Source organism: Ciona robusta, chromosome 5, assembly GCF_009617815.1.
Source record: "Ciona robusta chromosome 5, ASM961781v2".
Classification (NCBI taxonomy): domain Eukaryota; kingdom Metazoa; phylum Chordata; class Ascidiacea; order Phlebobranchia; family Cionidae; genus Ciona; species Ciona robusta.
Window position 1 is genome coordinate 2,365,665 of NC_143239.1, and position 19,674 is coordinate 2,385,338.

Below are 19,674 nucleotides of genomic sequence, written 5' to 3' on the forward strand. Positions count from 1 at the left end.
ACTGTTATTACAAAGATACCAACGGAGCAATTTAAAGTATGCATTATGTATTGCTGCTCGTTAACGATGAGATGAGGAACACTAATTATAAACTTGATGGACATATCATGTTTGTTTAGCGCAAATTTGCCACGACGATCAGTCATAGTATAATAGGGTGGGGAAGATGGGACACCTTTTTATTCCATTTTCTTGTCCCTTTTTTGAGGTAAACAGAATACATTCAAAGAATTATAAAACCATATCCTCGCGACTCGTATAGACGGTGTTTAGACGGCAACATTTTGGAGACATTGTCACCGACAGTTTTTTGGCCTGTCTCTTGTCAAGAAGTTTACGGGTTCACGGCTAGACGCTGCTACCATTGTAAAAATTTCTATAAATAATTACCCACAAAATTAAAAATTTCGGTGACTCGTAAGCAGGCTGTCGACGCCCTACCGCGTGAGGATAATGACTCGCAGTCATTCATTCACATTTTACATAAACGATGTTTAGACAAATACCACACTGTATACTCTGCGATGATCGTTTATTTCAGTATTCGTTCATTATACAATGAGCTTAAACGTGATGTACAAAAATAGAGGCAACATCCCGGTTCCATAATACGGACATTACTGTCCGCCATTAACAACAACTGGCCAATAGCAACCCGTTCTTATCATACGCCCATTAATGTCCTTGCTTCCGCACTTTGTGCTTGCAACGTTTCACTCGCGTATCTTTCCAGTAATTCCATTTTCTTTCGTTTAAGAAGAGCTTCTTCTACGTCATGTTGCGTGGGAACAGGGACGTGAGCTACGAACGGCCGAGCCCCTTCTTGCGTTTGGACCTCTCGGAACTAAAATACATAAAAAGTCGTTACTTACGCTTTCCCACCAAATCCTTATAGTAGGGAGGGGAAAGATGGACACCTTTTTACTTTATTTCTTGTCCCATTCGTTAGTAAACAAATAACATTTAAAGAAATATTAAACCGTAAGCTCACGGCTCCTATAAACCACTGTTAGTTGTTGGGTGGGACACCCTTTCATTCTATTGCCTCGTTCCATTTGGTAGTAAACAAAAAATATTCAATAAATTATAAAAGCGTGTCGCCCCGACTCCCATAGACCGTTGTTACCTGCTGTTTAAAACACGAACAGGATATTTAGATATTGTGTACCAAAGGTGTCCCATCTTCCCCCTCCCTACTATATTAACTTGCCTTATTTAGTTCTATCTAACAACTCAATGCGAGTTCATCGTTAACTGACGTTCTTTTCCATATCTTTTATTAATAGCGTGGATGTCGTTTTTTGTTAATTACCATCTATTCGTTTTTTTAAAAATAATATGACCTTCGCTATTAGGGAAGATATAAATAAAAAATGTTAATAGATACTGCATAGTGCATAGTGTCTACGTATTATTTACTAATGTAAATGGAATACTTTCCCACAAAAGCTTTAGGAAAATGTAAACATATCGATTAACAAAATGTTCATATAACTGTAATATTTCTTTAACCAGGAAAAAGTGGAAACGAAATTCACCTGAAAACTTTCTTGATCATCAACATTAGGAATCTCGATCTTTGTTGATGTGTAAATATCTTCCTCTTCTTTTAAATCTTCCCCCTTCTTCTCCTTCCAAGCTGCAATTGCTTCTTCTACCACTAGGTAGAGGAACAGAGCAAAAAATAAATTAAAAATGATAAATATAAAAATGGCACAAACAATTTGACAGTTTTTTTCTGGATTAAAATTATATGTATATGCTTGTATTGAGGTTGATGTCAGACATATTATTAAGTTTAAAAGAGCTCTTGGTAATTATTACTTTGCTAACAATGATCGACATCATATTTAGGTCGCATTTATGACCTATATAGGTGTCAGAAGATGGATAAAAACATGTTGAAAAAAGAATATATATAATTACTGTTTTTAAAAGTAAATAAATATTTTACAAAAAAACTGCAAAAACACGATTGAATCTCAAAGCGTACATTACGGAGAATTTTAACCAAATGATGAAATGTTTTATGGCACATTTGACAATAAAATTTATTTTGTTAAGTCAAAAATTACATTTTCTCTCAAGTTCTTCCTCCAGAGGAACGATCACCCCGTCATCTTCATCTCGGTATCCGTAATAATCCGCATCAATGTTCTTCATCAATGCTCCTCTTGTTTTCCTCGTTTTCTTCGGAGCTAAGATAAAGAAAGAGAAAAAAAGAGCAAACTCTCACAATTATAATCTGTACATGTTACATAATATTCCCTTTTATTAGTTATTATTACCATCAATAAGCGAGACATTTTATATAACTAAATAAATATTTAATCACTGATTAAATTGCTTAATACAGATTTAGGTAAGGTAGCCCTACTTAATAAAATACTTGTTTAGTAATAACTTTAGACTTACCATCTTTTTGAAATAGATCTCTCACACCAGGTAAATCCTTGGCAGCACCAAAATATCTGAATAATTTATTACAAATATATACAGTTAAAAATATTTGAACAATACATATGAATGAGTTTGCCAAAATATATGTTTAATACATTTTCTTTACGCATGAAAAAACGTAGTTGAAAATTATGGGAATTACATTCTTTATATTTACAATTTTGAATGCATTGTAAATCTATTTTTATTAAAAGCAAATGCGGCTTTGAAATCATTTTTTAGATGTCATTGTCAATTATTATACTATAACTATATATATATGAAAATTAACTTAATACCGTTAAAAGATGTCAACTTAAATAAAATTAGTATAGAAAGTGAATGTAATTAAATTTTATGAGTGAAAATCACATTACAGAAGTCCAAATCACATAATGGATAAACATATACATTTGCAATAGGCAGAAAACATCTTAAATAGCTAATTTGGGGCAATCGGCTAACTTGAGCCTACACCTCAGGTTCCTTTGCAGGCTCCATCATTTGACCTTATGTCCTTACCCATATAGAATTGAGCAGAAAACATATGTGTCTAACAGGGGTACGCATGCGTAGGATTGATTATTTATGGTATATATTAATCTTAATCTGAGTACACAATTACACATAGTAACAGACAAACTGTTGATAATGCAACAACTAAAAGTTTTACGATTGGCATACATGCGCCTTTAATAGGCATATACTGCCTAAAAAACACCCTGGTTTTTTCAAAAGATAGGTGCTTAAGATAAGAAATATACACAAAATCAGGTATTACCACTATAAGACTCACTTGTATCCACGATTACCAGGAACCTCTTTCCCATCATGATCAAGCATCTTAGGACCAATCTTCCAGTAGTTAGGACCACCAAGTTCTATAATACGATCTTGCCAATGACCTTTCTCGCGAATTAGTTTGTTGATTTCATCGTTTAAATCTCGCAGCCTGGATATGATAATAAAGATTAAAAAATATGAAGATTATTTAGTGTTTTCTTAGTGTACCCTGTTATGGTGTGTTGAGAATCATTTAAATATAATTACGTCTATGATATAGAAATAAACAGTAAACAATAAGTTAAAAATTATCAGAGCTATGTTATCGGTTTAAATTCTGGTTCGCAAATAGCAAATTATATGAATTGTTTTTACCAAGCATAGTGTAAATCTAAAATGGTTGCATGTGTTCTTTATAAAAGTAACTCTGTGGCAAGCTGAATAGTATAGGATCTTTTGGTCATAGAAATAAATGGCCAATGGGAATGTTTAGGATTTATAAAAAAAATTCAAAAGAAAATGAGTAACACTGTGGGTCTGTGGCAAGCTGAATAGTATACCAATTTTTAATTATAGAAATAATGGCTAATGGAAATGTCTAGGATTTAAAAAAATATATATATCATATATATAGCATCTTTGTTCTTCTTACTTTCATCATAACTTGCAACCAAAGTTTCATGTTTAGATTCAATTATTCTGCTGGACCTAATGTTGCCAGCTATTTTTAGTCAGTCACTACTATAGTGCATTTTGCATGTCTATATATCTCATATCTAATATCTGTATTCTATACTTACTGAAAATCGCTAAGTCCAGCGTTTTGTATTTGTGAAACTTTTCTTGATATTTCCCCGATTATTTGTCGCCTCCATTTTTCACATTTCCTTAAACTTCGACAATCAGTTGCAAGAAAAGGTCGACGCTCTACAAACTTCCCTTCTTCTAATTTCATCTTGCGAAAACGAGCAAGAGCAGTACTGTGAGAGGTATAAAAAATTATATTCAAACTTATATAGGGTAATGGGCCATATCTGGCCCAAATCACAAATCCTTAACTCTAGAACCTCACCCATACAGAATTGAAAAAAAACTTATACAAGGTTGCTCTAGGCGCAATGGTTAAAGTGCCTGCCCCTTAACTAGAGGATACTGGGTTTAAGGCTTAGATTAACCTGTGTTATAATGTAAACTTACCTGCCACTTACATATAAAACAGTGGCATTCTAGTTTAATTAGAAAGAGTTGATATTTTACATTATAATGTTGAATAGTGTGCATTGGTTAACGAAATATCTAAACCCGTCCTTTAAGTTAAAAAGCAATATATTATATAATAAAAATAACTTACACAGCTTTTTCAGCGCTTCGTGCCTGTAAACACAAAACAAAATCAATAAAAATATTGTTATATAGCCTTAGCCTATGTATAGGCCTACATGGCTATAACCTATATATACACATTTTTTTAAAAGGCTTCAACCAGTATTCCTTTAATTGTAAAAACACATAATATTTTATACAGTTCCATTCTTTGATTCTGGTCACTCCTGTCAGTTTATTAAAATAAATAAACGTCCATTTTATTTATTGTTCATTTAGAAATCATTTATAAACAGATAATGTAGTACATACAAACTTATAAGGTCAAACTGTAGACCAAACAGTATACAATAGGTTAGAGGCTAGTGGTTTGTGGTTAGCAAATAATGTGGGGATTATAACTAGCACCAATAAGCCTATATAAATATGTTACATAATTACCATAATTCACAGATCTGATGACAATATTTGATGATCTGCAGATAAAACAAAGTGTTTATGTAAATGTAACGACATCTTATTTTATTATAGTGTGTTAAAAATAAAAGTAACAATAGTAAAATGGCAAGTCATAAGTAATAGACTAGTCACTAGTTAGTGTTTCCTAAAGTTTTATTAGCATGACTCAAACATTAAGGATAAATAATGGCAAAGGTATATCAATCTGTTTTAAAACTACATTTTAAGTAGCCTAGAGGATGAAGGGCTTCTGACCGGTAGTGTAAACAATATTACAGTCAGAATTTTGACTAAAAGTAACACATACATAATTAATATAATACTAATACATCGTAAAATAATAACATCAGATGATAAACATTTATTTTTAAATCATTTCCAAGAATTGCTATTTCAATTGCATAAAATATCCAATGCATACCAAACAGTATGAGAAATATACTTTAGAAATGGGGTACATGGCCAAATACCTAAACAGTTCTAAAGTAAAAATATGGGTGGGCACCGAAATATGTACCTATAATCTATTATACTTACCAATAAATTCTGCAAGCCCCGACTTCAAATTCTTGAATGAACAATTACACTGGCTCTTCCTAAACAACTTCGAGATGTTTTAAGTTAAAGCAAAGCTGTTTACATGCAAAAAGTCGACTTTGGCTGACTTAGCAGTTTGATCTAAGATAAAATATATTACGCGCGGTAAAATATAAAGACAACGCAATGTAGCCCGCTAAGTGGCGCAAGTTTCTAAATTTTCTAGGTTTTAAATTGATATTTTTACCATTACAAAAAGGTTTAAAATTGTTTTAAAAAGTTTAAAATTGTATGAATACTACCGTAATATTTACATTGATATTTTATGGCTTTAGTAACGCTCTGTGCCCCTCCTAACATTTTTTCAGAAAAACAGTATTATAGTTCCTATACGGATTATAAGCGATATTAGTTTTCGGTATATTAACGTTTTTATAATACGTTATTACTCTTTGATTATAACGTTATTATAAGCGTAAGAGTATAATGTGGTCGGTCACACAACTTTTTCCCACAGTAGGCTATTAAATATGCTCGTAGAAAATGCTAATAGTTTGTGCGAATTAATGCGGTTAGAAAAACATGCCAATACAACATTATTTCGAAGAAATAGTTTTATAAGAACTTTTTACCCACAACGCACCGTTAGACTTATTTGTGCTTAAAAAAGTGACAACTTATCGATTTTGTTTCCGCTTTTCAATGAAAAGTATCGTTAAAAATCGTTAACGGCGTTTATCATCTGACAAACTGCCACAAGTATTTCCTGATGTCCTTATAACAATTTTATGATTGACACAGTTTCACAACAGGAAAAGAATAATATGAGAGCTAAACCTAGGAAGAAAAACTGTTTGTACCAAATCAAAACCAGTTACTCGGAAAGTATCCTCATTGGTATAAAAGACGCCTGTTCTAACTCAGAAATCATTATCTTATCTTAATTCATCAAGATGAGAATAGCTTGCTTCTTTGCTCTTCTGTTGGTTAACGCTGATGCCGAATGGCTTGCCGGTAACAGCGGTGGGTGGTCAGGTGGTGACAGTAACCACGGCGCTAATGCTGGGCTTGGTGCGTCGGTTGATTTACCTTTGCTTGGCCCAGTCGGAGCATCTATCGGCGGTTCCCTGGGTGGTAATGGTGGTCATAAAGAATGCTCATGCGCTGATGGCCAATCTGGTGGAAACGGTGGACTTGGTGCAGGTCTCGGCGCTTCAGTCGATCTCCCACTTCTTGGACCAATCGGTGCTTCCTTAGGCGGCAATCTTGGTGGTAATAATGGTGCTTCTGCTGGTGGTAACGGTGGTGCTTCTACTGGTGGAAACGGTTGGTTAGGTGGTGATCTCGGCGCTTCAGTCGATCTCCCACTTCTTGGACCAATCGGTGCCTCTCTTGGCGGCAATCTTGGTGGTAATGGTGGTGCTTCTGCTGGAGGCAACGGTGGTGCTTCTACTGGTGGAAACGGTTGGTTAGGTGGTGATCTCGGCGCTTCAGTCGATCTACCACTTCTTGGACCAATCGGTGCTTCATTAGGCGGCAATCTTGGTGGTAATGGTGGTGCTTCTGCTGGTGGAAACGGTGGACTTGGTGCTGGTCTCGGCGCTTCAGTCGATCTTCCACTTCTTGGACCAATCGGTGCTTCATTAGGCGGCAATCTCGGTGGTAACGGTGGTGCTTCTACTGGTGGGAACGGTTGGTTTAACGGTCACGGTGGTGCTTCTGCTGGTGGCAATGGCGGTGCATCCGCTGGTGTTGATGCTGGTATCGATGCTGGTGGTGATGGCGAAGTCTCAACTGGCGGAAGCGGTTGGTTTAACGGTCACGGTGGTGCCTCTGCTGGTGGTAATAGCGGTGCATCTGCTGGTGTTGATGCTGGTGCATCTGCTGGTGGTGATGGCGAAGCCTCAACTGGTGGAAGCGGTTGGTTTAACGGTCATGGTAGTTCTTCTGCTGGTGGTAATGGCGGTGCATCCGCTGGCATCGATGCTGGAATTGATGCTGGTGCATCTGCTGGTGGTGATGGCGAACCTTCAACTGGCGGAAGCGGTTGGTTTAATGGTCACGGTGGTGCTTCTGCTGGTGGTGACGGTGGTGCTTCTGCTGGTGTTGATTCTGGTGCATCTGCTAGTGGTGATGGCGAAGCTTCAACTGGTGGAAGCGGTTGGTTTAGTGGCCATGGTGGTGCTTCTGCTGGTGGTAATGGTGGTGCTTCTGCTGGAGGAAACAGTGGACTTGGTGCTGGTCTTGGCGCCTCTGTCGATCTCCCACTTCTTGGACCAGTTGGTGCTTCCATCGGAGGCAATCTTGGTGGTAATGGTGGTGCTTCTGCTGGTGGTCACGGTGGTGCTTCTGCTGGTGGTCACGGCGGTGCTTCCACTGGTGGGAATGGTTGGTTAGGTGGTGGTCTTGGCGCTTCAGTCGATCTCCCAATCGTCGGACCAGTCGGTGCTTCCCTTGGCGGTAATCTTGGTGGTAATGGTGGTGCTTCTGCTGGAGGAAACAGTGGACTTGGTGCTGGTCTTGGCGCCTCTGTCGATCTCCCACTTCTTGGACCAGTTGGTGCTTCCATCGGAGGCAATCTTGGTGGTAATGGTGGTGCTTCTGCTGGTGGTCACGGTGGTGCTTCTGCTGGTGGTCACGGCGGTGCTTCCACTGGTGGGAATGGTTGGTTAGGTGGTGGTCTTGGCGCTTCAGTCGATCTCCCAATCGTCGGACCAGTCGGTGCTTCCCTTGGCGGCAATCTTGGTGGTAACGGTGGTGCTTCTGCTGGAGGAAACGGTGGACTCGGCGCTGGTCTTGGTGCTTCTGTCGATCTTCCACTGCTTGGACCAGTTGGTGCTTCTATCGGCGGCAATATCGGTGGTAACGGTGGTGCTTCTGCTGGTGGTCACGGCGGTGCTTCTGCTGGAGGAAACAGTGGACTTGGTGCTGGTCTTGGCGCCTCTGTCGATCTTCCACTGCTTGGACCAGTTGGTGCTTCTATCGGCGACAATATCGGTGGTAACGGTGGTGCTTCTGCTGGTGCTTCTACTGGAGTTTCTGCTGGTGCTTCTGCTGGTGGAAACGGTAAAGAGTCAGGACACTGGTCATGGAACAACAAAAGGTAACTTAGATTAAAATTAATTTAATCCATCTGATAAATATTGTCACTTACATTTCTCCGTTTTTATTTTTACAGATTGCAAGCCGCACTTATGGGTAAGTTTTCTTCGAGATGTTCTAATACCTACAAGTAGTTACGTCTTGTCATAACAGAATACAAATATATTTATTTTTTCTAGATCAAATAATGGAAAACCATTTTGAAGATCTTCTTCAGTAAATCTTTCATCTAACCAAACAGTAACGACAGGTAAACAACACAGATGTTATACTGCGTAATATAATAGTGTAAGCATGGCTGATGTGTATGAATAGTTTACTGCATGCTTAACGCTTTTCTAATATTTCATTTAATTTTTCGGTTTCTTATCTTTTACTTGCACGTTTTGTACCTTATAAGTCAACGTTTTCTATTTCAGGACAATGACAACAGACGGTAAACGATTCTTGACGAACTGATGCAGATTATTTTGCGGATGTTATGTCTCTGTTTTACTTTTGATGTAGTAATGTGTCTAGATCGGAATACAAGTTTATGCATACCAATGCGTTGTTTTATTGTATAAGAGTCTTTGTACCTACATAGTTCATTTCTGTATTGTCAGCTCATTAGCAGATATTATAAGATAACTCGTAAGCAAGTGCGAGGTTAATGAAACAGAACAGCCGTGTTATAACGAATGTCGGTGCCCCACCACGCGAGGATAATATATACTTTCATTTAAATTCATTGACACCTCAATGCCAATGTGTACACATTTTTCGAAGTGCGTTATGGCTGTTACCACCATGGTCAAGTAATGTGTTAATGGGCAATACACTCTGCGCCAATGGCGTGTCATCCGTTTTTAATGTCAGTTTACAACTTAAAAAGGTTTTCGGATTTGTACATTGCATATTTACACCTTTTTTACCAAGTATTTTATTATAATACGTGCTTATTAACTATAGCTCTGATTTCTTTTTAAGCACGTCGTGGGCATATAGATACCTTTTCGTCGATCTGTTATATAGTAATATTCCATTCTTGTTTTTTTGGAAGACGGGGCCGGGTTTGCATTGCGGCGCACGTCGTTTTGAAGTTGTTTTGTAATATTAATTTATTACACCAGTTTATATTATACATTGGTACTAAAGTTTAATCACCGCAATTCTTAGAGGCCATTAACCCCATAGACAAATATATTATGCGCATGGAAATAGTTCCTGAAAACTATAATGCATTTCACGAGTTCCTAGTTCAAACGCCTTATTTTCAAGACCTCTTTTTAGTTTAAAGAGTTCCATGTTACCCAAGACAAACCTCTTTAAATCCAACCAACAAGAAATTGGAAACTTGGCATTAATATTAAATCGTAACAAATAAAAATGTCGTTCTATATAAGCCAAGTATCGAGTCGCGGTGTCCCATTCTCAAACAACCATTGAAAACATGGGTAGGCTGTGGTTGTATAGAATGAGTGGTACCTCACTTTTACCAGGGTTACACTAATCAATAATATGTTTCAGCACTTATAGCCTTTCAAAATGTTTTCGATCAAAGTGTGCGTTTTGTTTATCATCAGTCTACATGTAGCAGTGCATGCCGGAAACCGAACTTACTTAACTTGTTCAGAGAGTGGTAGACCGCCATTAAGGGGCGTCCGGGGACCACCTGGACCCGCGGGGCCAACCGGTGCTCGAGGACCGAAAGGGGCGACAGGGGTTTCGACTAAGCTGAAGAACCAAGTACAGGATTTGTCGAAAAGGTTGGAAAAGGCCGAGAATGATTTGGTGTTGATGACAAAAACCATCAACGAAATTAACAGTGAGTTTTATTTCTGAGGAATATGTTGAACCATGTCAATAGATTAACAAATACAATAAAAGTAATATCCATATTTTTGCAGGTAACGTGTGCCAATGCATGAAAGGTACGTATCTGTTTTGTCTTGTTTAAAACCAATTCCTAATTTTAAGAATGTCCAAATTTTCTGTTGCGCACTAGAAAAATGACTGGAATTGAATCACTTCTTGCATATTAATAAATTTATTTCAATAAAATGTTTACGTTGCTTAGTTATTGATGGGCAAGTTTGGTACGGACCGGGAAACGGTTACCTATACCTCATTATTGAAAAGAATATGGCCCACGACGAAGCTCGCGCAAAATGTAGTAAATACGGAGCCACCCTTGCAGTACACGGACCAAAGAACAGAGATTTTATGAAGTAAGGGCGTTTGTATGTACTTTGGCAACATACTGGATTTGGAAGTCTCTCTTCATGCATTGTTATAACTTTCCGAATTAAGATGCCGATTTTTTGCATATAATACATAGTAGGGTGGGGAAAGATGAAACACCTTTTTATTTTACTTGCTTGGCCCATATGGTAGTATACAAAACATTCGAAGAATTATAAAAACGTACCCTCACGACTCCCATAGATCGTTGTTAATTGTATAAAACACGATCAGGTAATTTGGATACTATGTGTTAAAGGTGTCCCATCTTACCCCGCACCACTATATATTATATAACTACATTTTATCCACGATGTTTTATGTGTCAAATGCCTTCATCACTGCAGAATCCTTCACAAACAATTGCCGGTTACGACACAGGAAGACTATTGGATCGGTCTCACTGATAAACAGGGTGAGGGCCGGTTTGTTTGGGCGGACGGCTCCCCACTAAAAAGTAGTGAGGCAAACTGGCATCCTGGGGAACCAAACGACTACGAAAACAATGAAGATTGTGTCGGTGGCAATGCCGCAGGTAGTCTTAAGTGGAATGACGTACCTTGCTCACATGGCGAGTTATACGCACTTTGCGAACGTCGAGAATAAATCCTTGCAGTGTCTAAATTGCCATGATACCAAACAAACGAACTGATTTTGAGCAATACAATTTTCACATTTATTTTATAATCCGAAGTTATCTTTGTATTCGGTTAATTAATAAATGAAGTAACGTAGTATGAAAGTGATGTTTCAAGCTGATGCGAACTTTAGGTTTGCGGAAAAAGGCCTCGAAAAAAGGATTATAAAGTATATTTCGCCATATGCAAACAAGACGTATACGTGTAATAAAACACATTATGTCGCTCTTTAAAATATCGCACAAAAGCACTGCGGACAGGCAGGTTCTATTCTTTCTTGGCAGCTTGGCCGACTCTCATAAAAAATAAACCATAAGCAATCGTTTCTGTTTTATTACATACAATTACTTTAACCCAAGTCGGAAAATTATCCACGTATCATACATTTTTTATCCCCCGTCGTGCAATGGCCAAACACCAATATTTTAGGCAAAGACCAGTTATACCCCCCAGCAAACGTAACGCGAGGTCCAGGCCTGGTAATATGGTAAATTTGCCATTAAGAAACTCGACAATGTATCTGCAAAACGCCATGGGTAAATTTACAATGTCTTTTATTTAGGCGTATTTTAAAAAATATTCAAGCAAGAAATGAAAACAGCAAAAAGAAAAACAAAGAAAATGTTATAAACAAACAAATTAATTGTTCATGATCAGTTATTCGTTGTCAGAACTCGTAGATTCCGTGTTGTCTGAAATCGAGTCGTCGGTGTCGTATTTTCTTTGTATCTCGGCCATCGTCCCAGTCTGCCAGACCTTGTAGAACACGTGTAAATTCTTCTCCGATTACGATAAATTCATGTATTTGTGAACGGCTGTACACCTATAGAAAAACAACTTGTTTAATATACTAACAACATAATAAAATAGGAATTGTCATTATATACCAACCTTGAAGTTCTTTATCATGTCGTCGAGTTCAGTGTCTGTTCCGCACATTTAAATTCCCGCGCTTTTACGCATGACTGGTTTTTCGATTAATCAGGTGCAGTAACAAAATCTACATTTTAGGTGGGAACTGGGAATACATTTAAAAGCTAATGTATCTATGTTTTAATTGTACTAAAACGAATATTTTACATGTAAATAAGGCAATAATTCGTATCTTTTTCAATAGCTCAGCGGGGTAAAGGGAACGGCAAATGACGTAATGAATGGGAGTAAACAGAGTAGAACAATCCTCGCTTTTTCAACTATGCAGGCCATTACAAAAATGAACAAATATAATGAATTAAAGATGATATATTTTATAAAACAATTTAATTTAAACAAAATAAGTTACTGACGAAAAATTATGTTGATAAATATTACATCTTTGAATTTTGTTGGCAAATTTAAAACAAATCAGCAGAAACTGTCTAAATAAAAAACAACTGTACAAAAGTGTTTATGCTGTAAAACATTTTTGTGTTAGGTAATGTTAGTTTTTTCCAAAAAATATTGCAAACGCGGGATAAGATAAAAAATTCAGATTTATACCCAATATTCTAGAATATACCGATGAATATGACGCATCTACTGCTAAAGATTGGTTCCATTTAAGTCTAATTAAATATTTCTAACTTTAGCAATTAGCAACAAGAGGTAAAAAGTGTGAAGTACGTCGGTTACTATAAAACAGTGTAGCGGTTGACTGTGCTTTAAGCTTCGATTCAATGATATAATTTATTCAAATTTAACCTAATGCGTAAAGATTGAATAATAAAGAGTTGTGTTACATAATCTAAAATAATTGTTTCACGGGGGGAACATCGAACCCCAGGCATTATAATCTGATTCCACTCGCTTTAACTAGTGTAAATTTACAATATACAAATGAGTTACATTCTATTATTGAGCACGGTAGTGGTCATATAGATCCTTTTTCGTCGAACAGTTGTTCTTGGCTTTGTTGTTGTTGTTGCTGATAGGGCGATTTTTTCCGCACTTATCCTAATTCTCAATTCTAGCATTTTTCTTTAATCTCTTGATTGAAATCAAATCGTAATATATATTTATAATTTTTAGACTAAATTTTCAGATTTAAAACCGCACAATTAGCGTGTGTGCATCGAAGCGTAGACGAGGGCCTTTTTCTTATCGTTAAGTTCGGTATAAACACCGCGTCTCTCGCTTGTTCGCTCTTTTAGTTTACCACTCGCAATAAATCATTATGCAGCCGCCACAATATGAATAATATTAACTTCTAACATTATCTATAATACTGCGTGATTACGGTTTATCCAAATTCACAAAAACAAACGTCTTTAAGCGACGACAAGGTTAACTAGTGTAAGTTTACATGTCAACACATGGTACAGGAGTTGTACAAAGCGTATTTACACATATTCTTTACCGAACTTTCAATCGTTATACGTCTTAAGTTTAATGAGTTATAATACACCAATTAAATTCATTATATCTACTGCTCCACAGTCACCAATGGCGACCGAAACCTGCTGTGTTGGTTACTTTTGATTTGTTTTTGATCGATCTCAGTCGACCATTGTAGTGATAGGGTTAATTAATACTATGCTAATTAGTTTGTACCGTGCTCATGCATTAGATCTGTGTGATCTCTTGTATTCAGCTATTTATTGTAATTGATTTTTTTACCGCACTAACAAACGCAACACTTCCAATGTATGTAGTGGTTTGGTTTGCCTCTTTTCTTTTTGATAATAAAATGAAACTTTTTGATAATAAAATGAAATATGGTTATGCGCGACACGACTGTTTAATATTCAATTTTTATGCATTAAGTTAATTTGTTTGGGTTAACTATAATATTAAATCTTTGCTCGAAAGGCATCCGCTACAATGCTAATTGTGATACGTGCTCATTCATTAGAGCTGTGTTCTCTTTTGTTTTTAATAAAACTATTTTCTGAAGAAACGGGAGTTTTCGTTTTTGACGCGCTGTTAAATAGGTCTTCAAGATATACCAAATTATAAATTTGAAAAGAACAAAAACTGTTCGACGAAAAACAATGTACACGGCAATTAACGTACCCCAAAAGTATCCGTGGGTCATTAACGTGCCCAATAATGCGATAGCCACTTTGTTTGGAACATGCGAAGTACCGTATTTTAGTTTTGCCCTACAGCCTACAACGATGCCGTATGTTTTAATATCGACGTTGATTCGTCTTGAAATTGGCCCGACTATCGTGGGTGACGAACATTCTGACGTTACCCTTATGAAAGAACTTGGCGCGACTTTACACCATCGAGCAGGAAACCGATTTAAAGAATGGAGTGTCGAGGATCCTCCCTGAATCGTTCTTAATAAGCTTGAAGTTCTTGGTTATAAATTAGTTGGAACTACTGGAATTGGACAGACTGCTATCTGGACACTTCATAAACCTACCAGTTAGCTTTAATATATAAGAATGTGAAGTTATAATAATAGGACTGCCTCGGTTTGTATACATGATACTGTGTTTCTTAGTATAGTATCAGACTATCAGTATATTTTGTGCTGTTTGTGTATATTAGGCGCAAAAATAGGCGGTAACCGTTTTACAACAGCCAAATGTAGCAACCAACCACTAACTTGTATAACTATTAGCCCCCTGCCTCCCAACTACCAACCTCAAACACTTTCCACCAGCCTAATCTGAAATTTACAAGAGGTTTAAGATTGTTCATAAGCAATATGCAGTGGTTATTGTGTTTCTTTTAGTTTATTATAATATCTACTGGTTTCCAATTTCAATTTTGTTTAGGGGATTGTAATGGTTTTATGTGTGCAATGTATGTATTTTTTTATAAATGTAACATACTCTACAGATAATTACAGATATAAATTGTGGTTTAATTTTTGTCTTTTAGGCAATCATTAGATACCGCTACAGTATAATTTTAGCTGAAACTCTCTTACTGCCTCTTTAGTGTTTATGTAATCGTTCTGCATGCTAATTTTAATTTATTCAGTTTGTTATTATGTTCATATTTGAAAGACATACTAAGTAGAAGATTAGATATAACAAAACTATCTATAACAGTTTTATGCACTACTGATTAAAATGCAAAAATTAACACACATCAATAATCAACTTAGTAGATCTGTTTCAAGTACTGTTTTAGAATACATAAATCAACAACAAGTTTATATTTTCTGTTTTACATACTATGTGTGCAATGATATTTACCAAATGCAATTATTTTAATTCAGTAGACGTTGCAGTAGGGTTAGAAAAGTAACTTTGCTGCTTTTCTAAATTATGCGAATGCTGCGTCATTTCATTATGACGAAGCATCGGAATCTTGTTACATGCGTTGCTCTTGTGGGGTTCCTATTCATATATGTGGAACTTCGATTAAGTCAGCTACACAAAACTGAAATAAAAGGTTTTATAATGTTTTTTGTCATACGCCTTTAAACTTAACTTACTATAGCTAGGCCTATATAATATAAGTTGTAATATATATACATATTTAAATTTACTCTAATAGGCTATTATATTCAAATTATACTATTGACTAATCACTTCGGAAGTAGAATAAAATGTTTGCAAGCCTGTCATTACGGTTGGCATTCGGACCATCCCGTGTTTGATTTACTATTACTATGTGTAGAGATTTTAAACCTGAAAGTCAATGTTAATACTTTTTTGGTGGAGGTAATGAATTAACCAGATGGGTCACTTTTGAGTATAGGCCTATTCCACGCACCCTAAATCTAAGGTTACTGTAAAACATTGGTTGATAGTTAATAGTTATAGCATCAATATGTCTATGTACTGTAGTGTTATTGTATAGCTAGCTTTTGTTAATTCCATGAAATAATATTTGCTAATATTTTTGCAGAAGTGAAATCTGTACAAGAACCACAAAGAGTAAATTCACCTTTGGGTTTTTATACAGAAACTGAGGTAAATATACTATTAGAACTAGCTTATTAAGTTTAATGCAACTTAGTTCCCTTAAACTCTTTTTTGGTGTGCTATTTTAGGTGTAAATTACTATTGATCACTGTGCAACAGAATAAGCCTAACGCTGCTTTTTAGAACATATACAGAATATTACATGGTGTGAAATTTCGTCAAATTAGCTTGGTAATTTTCTATGTAAGTATATAGATAATATATTTCCTTAAAAAATATAAATAGAAAATTACATACATAATTCTGTCATATTAGCTTGCTTGTGCCAGCATTAATATGGTAGGTGAACTAATTTAACCCTCTCCCACAGTGAATAGATGTTGTGTAATTTTAATTAACAATTCAATATATTCTATTTGCCTACTATTAAATTGCTTACTATTAAACCAACATTTTATTTCAGAAATTTGATTCAAATCTACCAATTATTTTGTACAATCGAGTTCCGAAGACCGGCAGTACTTCATTTTCAAATCTTGTATATGATTTAACAAAGACAAATAAAATGTATTGTCTGCATCTGAATATTACAAGGAACAGTTTGAAGATACCAATTGGTGACCAGGTACGATGTGCTTAAAAACATACTATCATAAAATATAGATGTTCACTTTGTTAAATTTTTGGTTTGCTTAATTTACTAACAGGCAATTCTGAGTTTAATGGCCACGTTGTTTAACCAATTCATGCATGTTATAATTTTTGGGTTGTTTTGCTGTAAATTCTTTCCGTTCATTTTCTAAATTTAGGAAAAATAATCTTTGTTAAATAATTTGTGGTTGGTTTGTTTTATAAATTAAAATAAATACTTAAATAGTATTTTGATAGAAAATATGAATAAGTTTAAAAATGTTATATTATAAAACCTCTTACAATTTTTTACAGTACAATCTTGCACTAAACATGACAACTTGGGTGGAAAGGCGCCCCGCTTTATATCACGGTCACTTCGGTTATTTCTCATTTGCTCAGTTTGGTTTTCCTGATCCAATGTACATCAATATCTTAAGAGAGCCACTTGACAGACTGCTCTCATTTTATTACTTTATACGATATGGAGATGACTTTAGAAAAGGATTGAAGCGAACTAAACAAGGAGATAAAACAGTTAGTAAACTTTAGACAAACAAATATAGTTGTTACTATGTTTTCTCCTTGGCTCAAAGCTATAGAAATTATTTTTTAAATGAATTATCAGCATTCTTGTATTTGCATTTTACATAATAATCTGTACCTATTACTTAATTGTAGGTGTAATTATGTTTAACCCTCAGCTCATGGCAATGAAAATGGATTTTTTTTAATGGATATTCAGTATTTATGTAATAGTGCATTCCATACAGACTTTTGATGAGTGTGTAGCTCAAAATGGACATGATTGTCAACCTCGTGCATTATGGTTACAAATCCCAATGATGTGCGGTCAAAGTGCTGAATGCTGGTATGTGTATTGCTCAATAATGTTTCAGTGATGCTTTTTCCTCTAAAAACTTAGCATGCCTCATGTGGTTACACATTACAGAATTCTTTAACTAAATAACCCCAAAATTACTATTTAGATTACTTACCTCCCAGTTTGAGTAGCATTTTTTAAAATTATGATTGTACTTTTTTTTAATTACTGTAAAATTTTTTTTAATTTTTTAGCATACAGCACTTAGCTATACTTTTCTTCAAAAATACCTTCTTTGGTTTGGTAATGTAGAGGGGTTAATTGTTAATTGTTCTGTAAAGCAATATTTGACAAAATTAACATAGACGCACGTGGTTGCACTATTCTGTAAAAATACTACAAGATTTTTTAAAAATTTCTACAACACAGAACTACACAGGTTTTAAAAATTAACAGGATTACAGAGTTTTTAAAAATACTGTGGTATTTTTATAAGTTAACTTTTTTATTCAGGAAAGTTGGCAGCCAGTGGGCCTTACAACAAGCGAAAGAAAATTTGGTGAATCGATATGCATTGGTTGGTGTGACAGAACAACTGGAAGATTTTGTTGTTGTCCTTGAAGCAATACAACCGCGCATTTTTAATGGAATTATTAACAAGTTTCGCACAGGTATATTGTTATGAGGCGTTTTTGCAGTCAAATTTATTATGAATAAATGGCGCCATAGCACTTATGAGTTACCATGTATTTAACTTTAGAGTGATGAATTTTTTTTGTATGGCTGAAATTGAATTAGCACTTTGGTGACCACTGGGCTGGAACAACGATTCTTTGGTTAATTATAGCAGCAAGCGTCAAATCTTGTTATGAAAGCACTCCTAAACAGTCAAAACTCTCTAAATTTTAGGTTCAAAGTCTCACATTCGTAACACAATCCACAAAGAACCACCATCTGAAGCTACGCTGGCTGCCATGAAAAACACAAAAACTTACAGAATGGAGAGAGAATTTTATGATTTTGCTGTTCGCCAGTTTGAGCATATAAAGCGGTATTCAACTTATAAAGATGAAACCGGTACCTTGCAACCTTTGTACGGACAATATCATTATGAAAAAATCTTTGGTCCAACTGGTAACATGGATCGAAAACATTAAATCAAATTATAAAGATAAAACTAGTACCTTGCGGCGTTTGTACAAACAACATCACTTTGAAAAAATCTTCTTTTTTTGGTTCAAGTGGTAACATGGATAAAAAATAGTAAAAAATTTTAAAAATATTTAATTTTATGTTTTATTTTGGTACTTATACTACTTGTGTTATTTCGCAACACGGCAGGTACCTCCTGCAAATCTATAGATTGCACTGATTTTTGAAAATATTTAATTTTATGTTTTATTTTGGTACCTATACTGCCTGCGTTATTTCGCAACACGGCAGGTACTTCTTGCAAGATCGCTTTGTTATATTTGTAGTTTCAATGGTTCAATTGAAAAACAATACATACTTACTAAATAAATTTAACAAGTTTTTTTAATTTAGCGCTTATTTATAAAGCTGTGCTTTCATAAAATTCCTTTCTGTATTTAGTTGTCTTGGATTAATTGAAAAACAATACATACATACTAACTAAATAAGATTAAACAGCATGTTTTTTTTCAATTTAGTGCTTATTTATAAAGCTGTGCTTTTATAAAATTCTTTTCTGTACTTATTTGTCTTAGTAATAACAGTATTATACTTTAAACCTATTTTTACTGTAAGTTGACTAATACTTGATTCTCCAAACTTTTCTTTATCCTATTCTATACATGACAGGACACAAATTCAGATGCTTTATGTAGAATACAAGCGAATAAAATATGTACGAGAATGTGGTCTGGTTTATTCTTGGTAATAAATATCT

At 35.4% G+C, this 19,674-nt stretch overlaps 5 protein-coding genes across 6 annotated transcripts; 4 read left to right on the forward strand and 1 right to left on the reverse strand.

Moving 5' to 3' along the window:
* Positions 1-515: 515 nt before the first annotated feature.
* LOC149735505 (pre-mRNA-splicing factor ISY1 homolog) lies at positions 516-5,716 on the reverse strand. Its single transcript, XM_089877706.1, has 9 exons — positions 5,542-5,716; positions 4,987-5,021; positions 4,574-4,596; positions 4,023-4,202; positions 3,236-3,391; positions 2,416-2,471; positions 2,076-2,198; positions 1,539-1,660; positions 516-844 (listed from the first exon to the last, which is right to left on the reverse strand). Exons 2-9 carry the CDS (start codon positions 4,987-4,989, stop codon positions 665-667), a joined length of 843 nt encoding a protein of 280 aa, XP_089733832.1. The 5' UTR covers positions 4,990-5,021; positions 5,542-5,716; the 3' UTR covers positions 516-664.
* A 658-nt stretch (positions 5,717-6,374) lies between these two features.
* Positions 6,375-9,189, forward strand: LOC149735506 (uncharacterized). Of its 2 annotated transcripts, XM_089877676.1 has the most exons (5): positions 6,375-8,416; positions 8,579-8,644; positions 8,720-8,739; positions 8,823-8,893; positions 9,063-9,189. In XM_089877676.1, the coding sequence occupies exons 1-4, from the start codon at positions 6,495-6,497 to the stop codon at positions 8,861-8,863; spliced, it is 2,049 nt and encodes a 682-aa protein (XP_089733802.1). In that variant the 5' UTR covers positions 6,375-6,494; the 3' UTR covers positions 8,864-8,893; positions 9,063-9,189. The 2 variants fall into 2 exon arrangements, with proteins under 2 accessions (XP_089733802.1, XP_089733801.1); XM_089877675.1 differs by having other exon boundaries at positions 6,412-8,644.
* Positions 9,190-10,110: 921 nt separating this feature from the next.
* LOC149735507 (C-type lectin mannose-binding isoform-like) lies at positions 10,111-11,604 on the forward strand. The gene is made up of 4 exons (XM_089878819.1): positions 10,111-10,450; positions 10,533-10,556; positions 10,703-10,853; positions 11,214-11,604. Exons 1-4 carry the CDS (start codon positions 10,171-10,173, stop codon positions 11,470-11,472), a joined length of 714 nt encoding a protein of 237 aa, XP_089734945.1. The 5' UTR covers positions 10,111-10,170; the 3' UTR covers positions 11,473-11,604.
* A 2,796-nt stretch (positions 11,605-14,400) lies between these two features.
* Positions 14,401-15,664, forward strand: LOC149735508 (GTP cyclohydrolase 1 feedback regulatory protein-like). The gene is given in 1 exon segment (XM_089878389.1): positions 14,401-15,664. A coding segment is annotated over 1 exon segment (387 nt). The 5' UTR covers positions 14,401-14,473; the 3' UTR covers positions 14,861-15,664.
* Positions 15,626-19,641, forward strand: LOC149735509 (heparan sulfate 2-O-sulfotransferase 1-like). The gene is made up of 7 exons (XM_089878379.1): positions 15,626-15,836; positions 16,296-16,360; positions 16,776-16,937; positions 17,258-17,479; positions 17,716-17,813; positions 18,279-18,436; positions 18,675-19,641. Exons 1-7 carry the CDS (start codon positions 15,710-15,712, stop codon positions 18,920-18,922), a joined length of 1,080 nt encoding a protein of 359 aa, XP_089734505.1. The 5' UTR covers positions 15,626-15,709; the 3' UTR covers positions 18,923-19,641.
* Positions 19,642-19,674: the final 33 nt, after the last annotated feature.

Excerpts from the sequence above, each read along its gene's own strand:
- LOC149735505 (XM_089877706.1), bottom strand. Across the intron at positions 3,392-4,022 it reads GCTGGACTTAGCGATTTTCA|GCTGCGAGATTTAAACGATG; the intron begins GTAAGTATAGAA and ends TATCATATCCAG. Across the intron at positions 2,199-2,415 it reads AGATCTATTTCAAAAAGATG|CTCCGAAGAAAACGAGGAAA; the intron begins GTAAGTCTAAAG and ends TCTTTATCTTAG.
- LOC149735506 (XM_089877675.1), top strand. The coding sequence starts at position 6,495 with ATGAGAATAGCTTGCTTCTTTGCTCTTCTGTTGGTTAACGCTGATGCC. Across the intron at positions 8,645-8,719 it reads TGGTCATGGAACAACAAAAG|ATTGCAAGCCGCACTTATGG; the intron begins GTAACTTAGATT and ends TTATTTTTACAG. Across the intron at positions 8,740-8,822 it reads ATTGCAAGCCGCACTTATGG|ATCAAATAATGGAAAACCAT; the intron begins GTAAGTTTTCTT and ends TATTTTTTCTAG.
- LOC149735507 (XM_089878819.1), top strand. The coding sequence starts at position 10,171 with ATGTTTTCGATCAAAGTGTGCGTTTTGTTTATCATCAGTCTACATGTA. Across the intron at positions 10,557-10,702 it reads CGTGTGCCAATGCATGAAAG|TTATTGATGGGCAAGTTTGG; the intron begins GTACGTATCTGT and ends TACGTTGCTTAG. Across the intron at positions 10,854-11,213 it reads AAGAACAGAGATTTTATGAA|AATCCTTCACAAACAATTGC; the intron begins GTAAGGGCGTTT and ends TCATCACTGCAG.
- LOC149735509 (XM_089878379.1), top strand. The coding sequence starts at position 15,710 with ATGCGAATGCTGCGTCATTTCATTATGACGAAGCATCGGAATCTTGTT. Across the intron at positions 16,938-17,257 it reads AGATACCAATTGGTGACCAG|TACAATCTTGCACTAAACAT; the intron begins GTACGATGTGCT and ends AATTTTTTACAG. Across the intron at positions 17,480-17,715 it reads CTAAACAAGGAGATAAAACA|ACTTTTGATGAGTGTGTAGC; the intron begins GTTAGTAAACTT and ends CATTCCATACAG.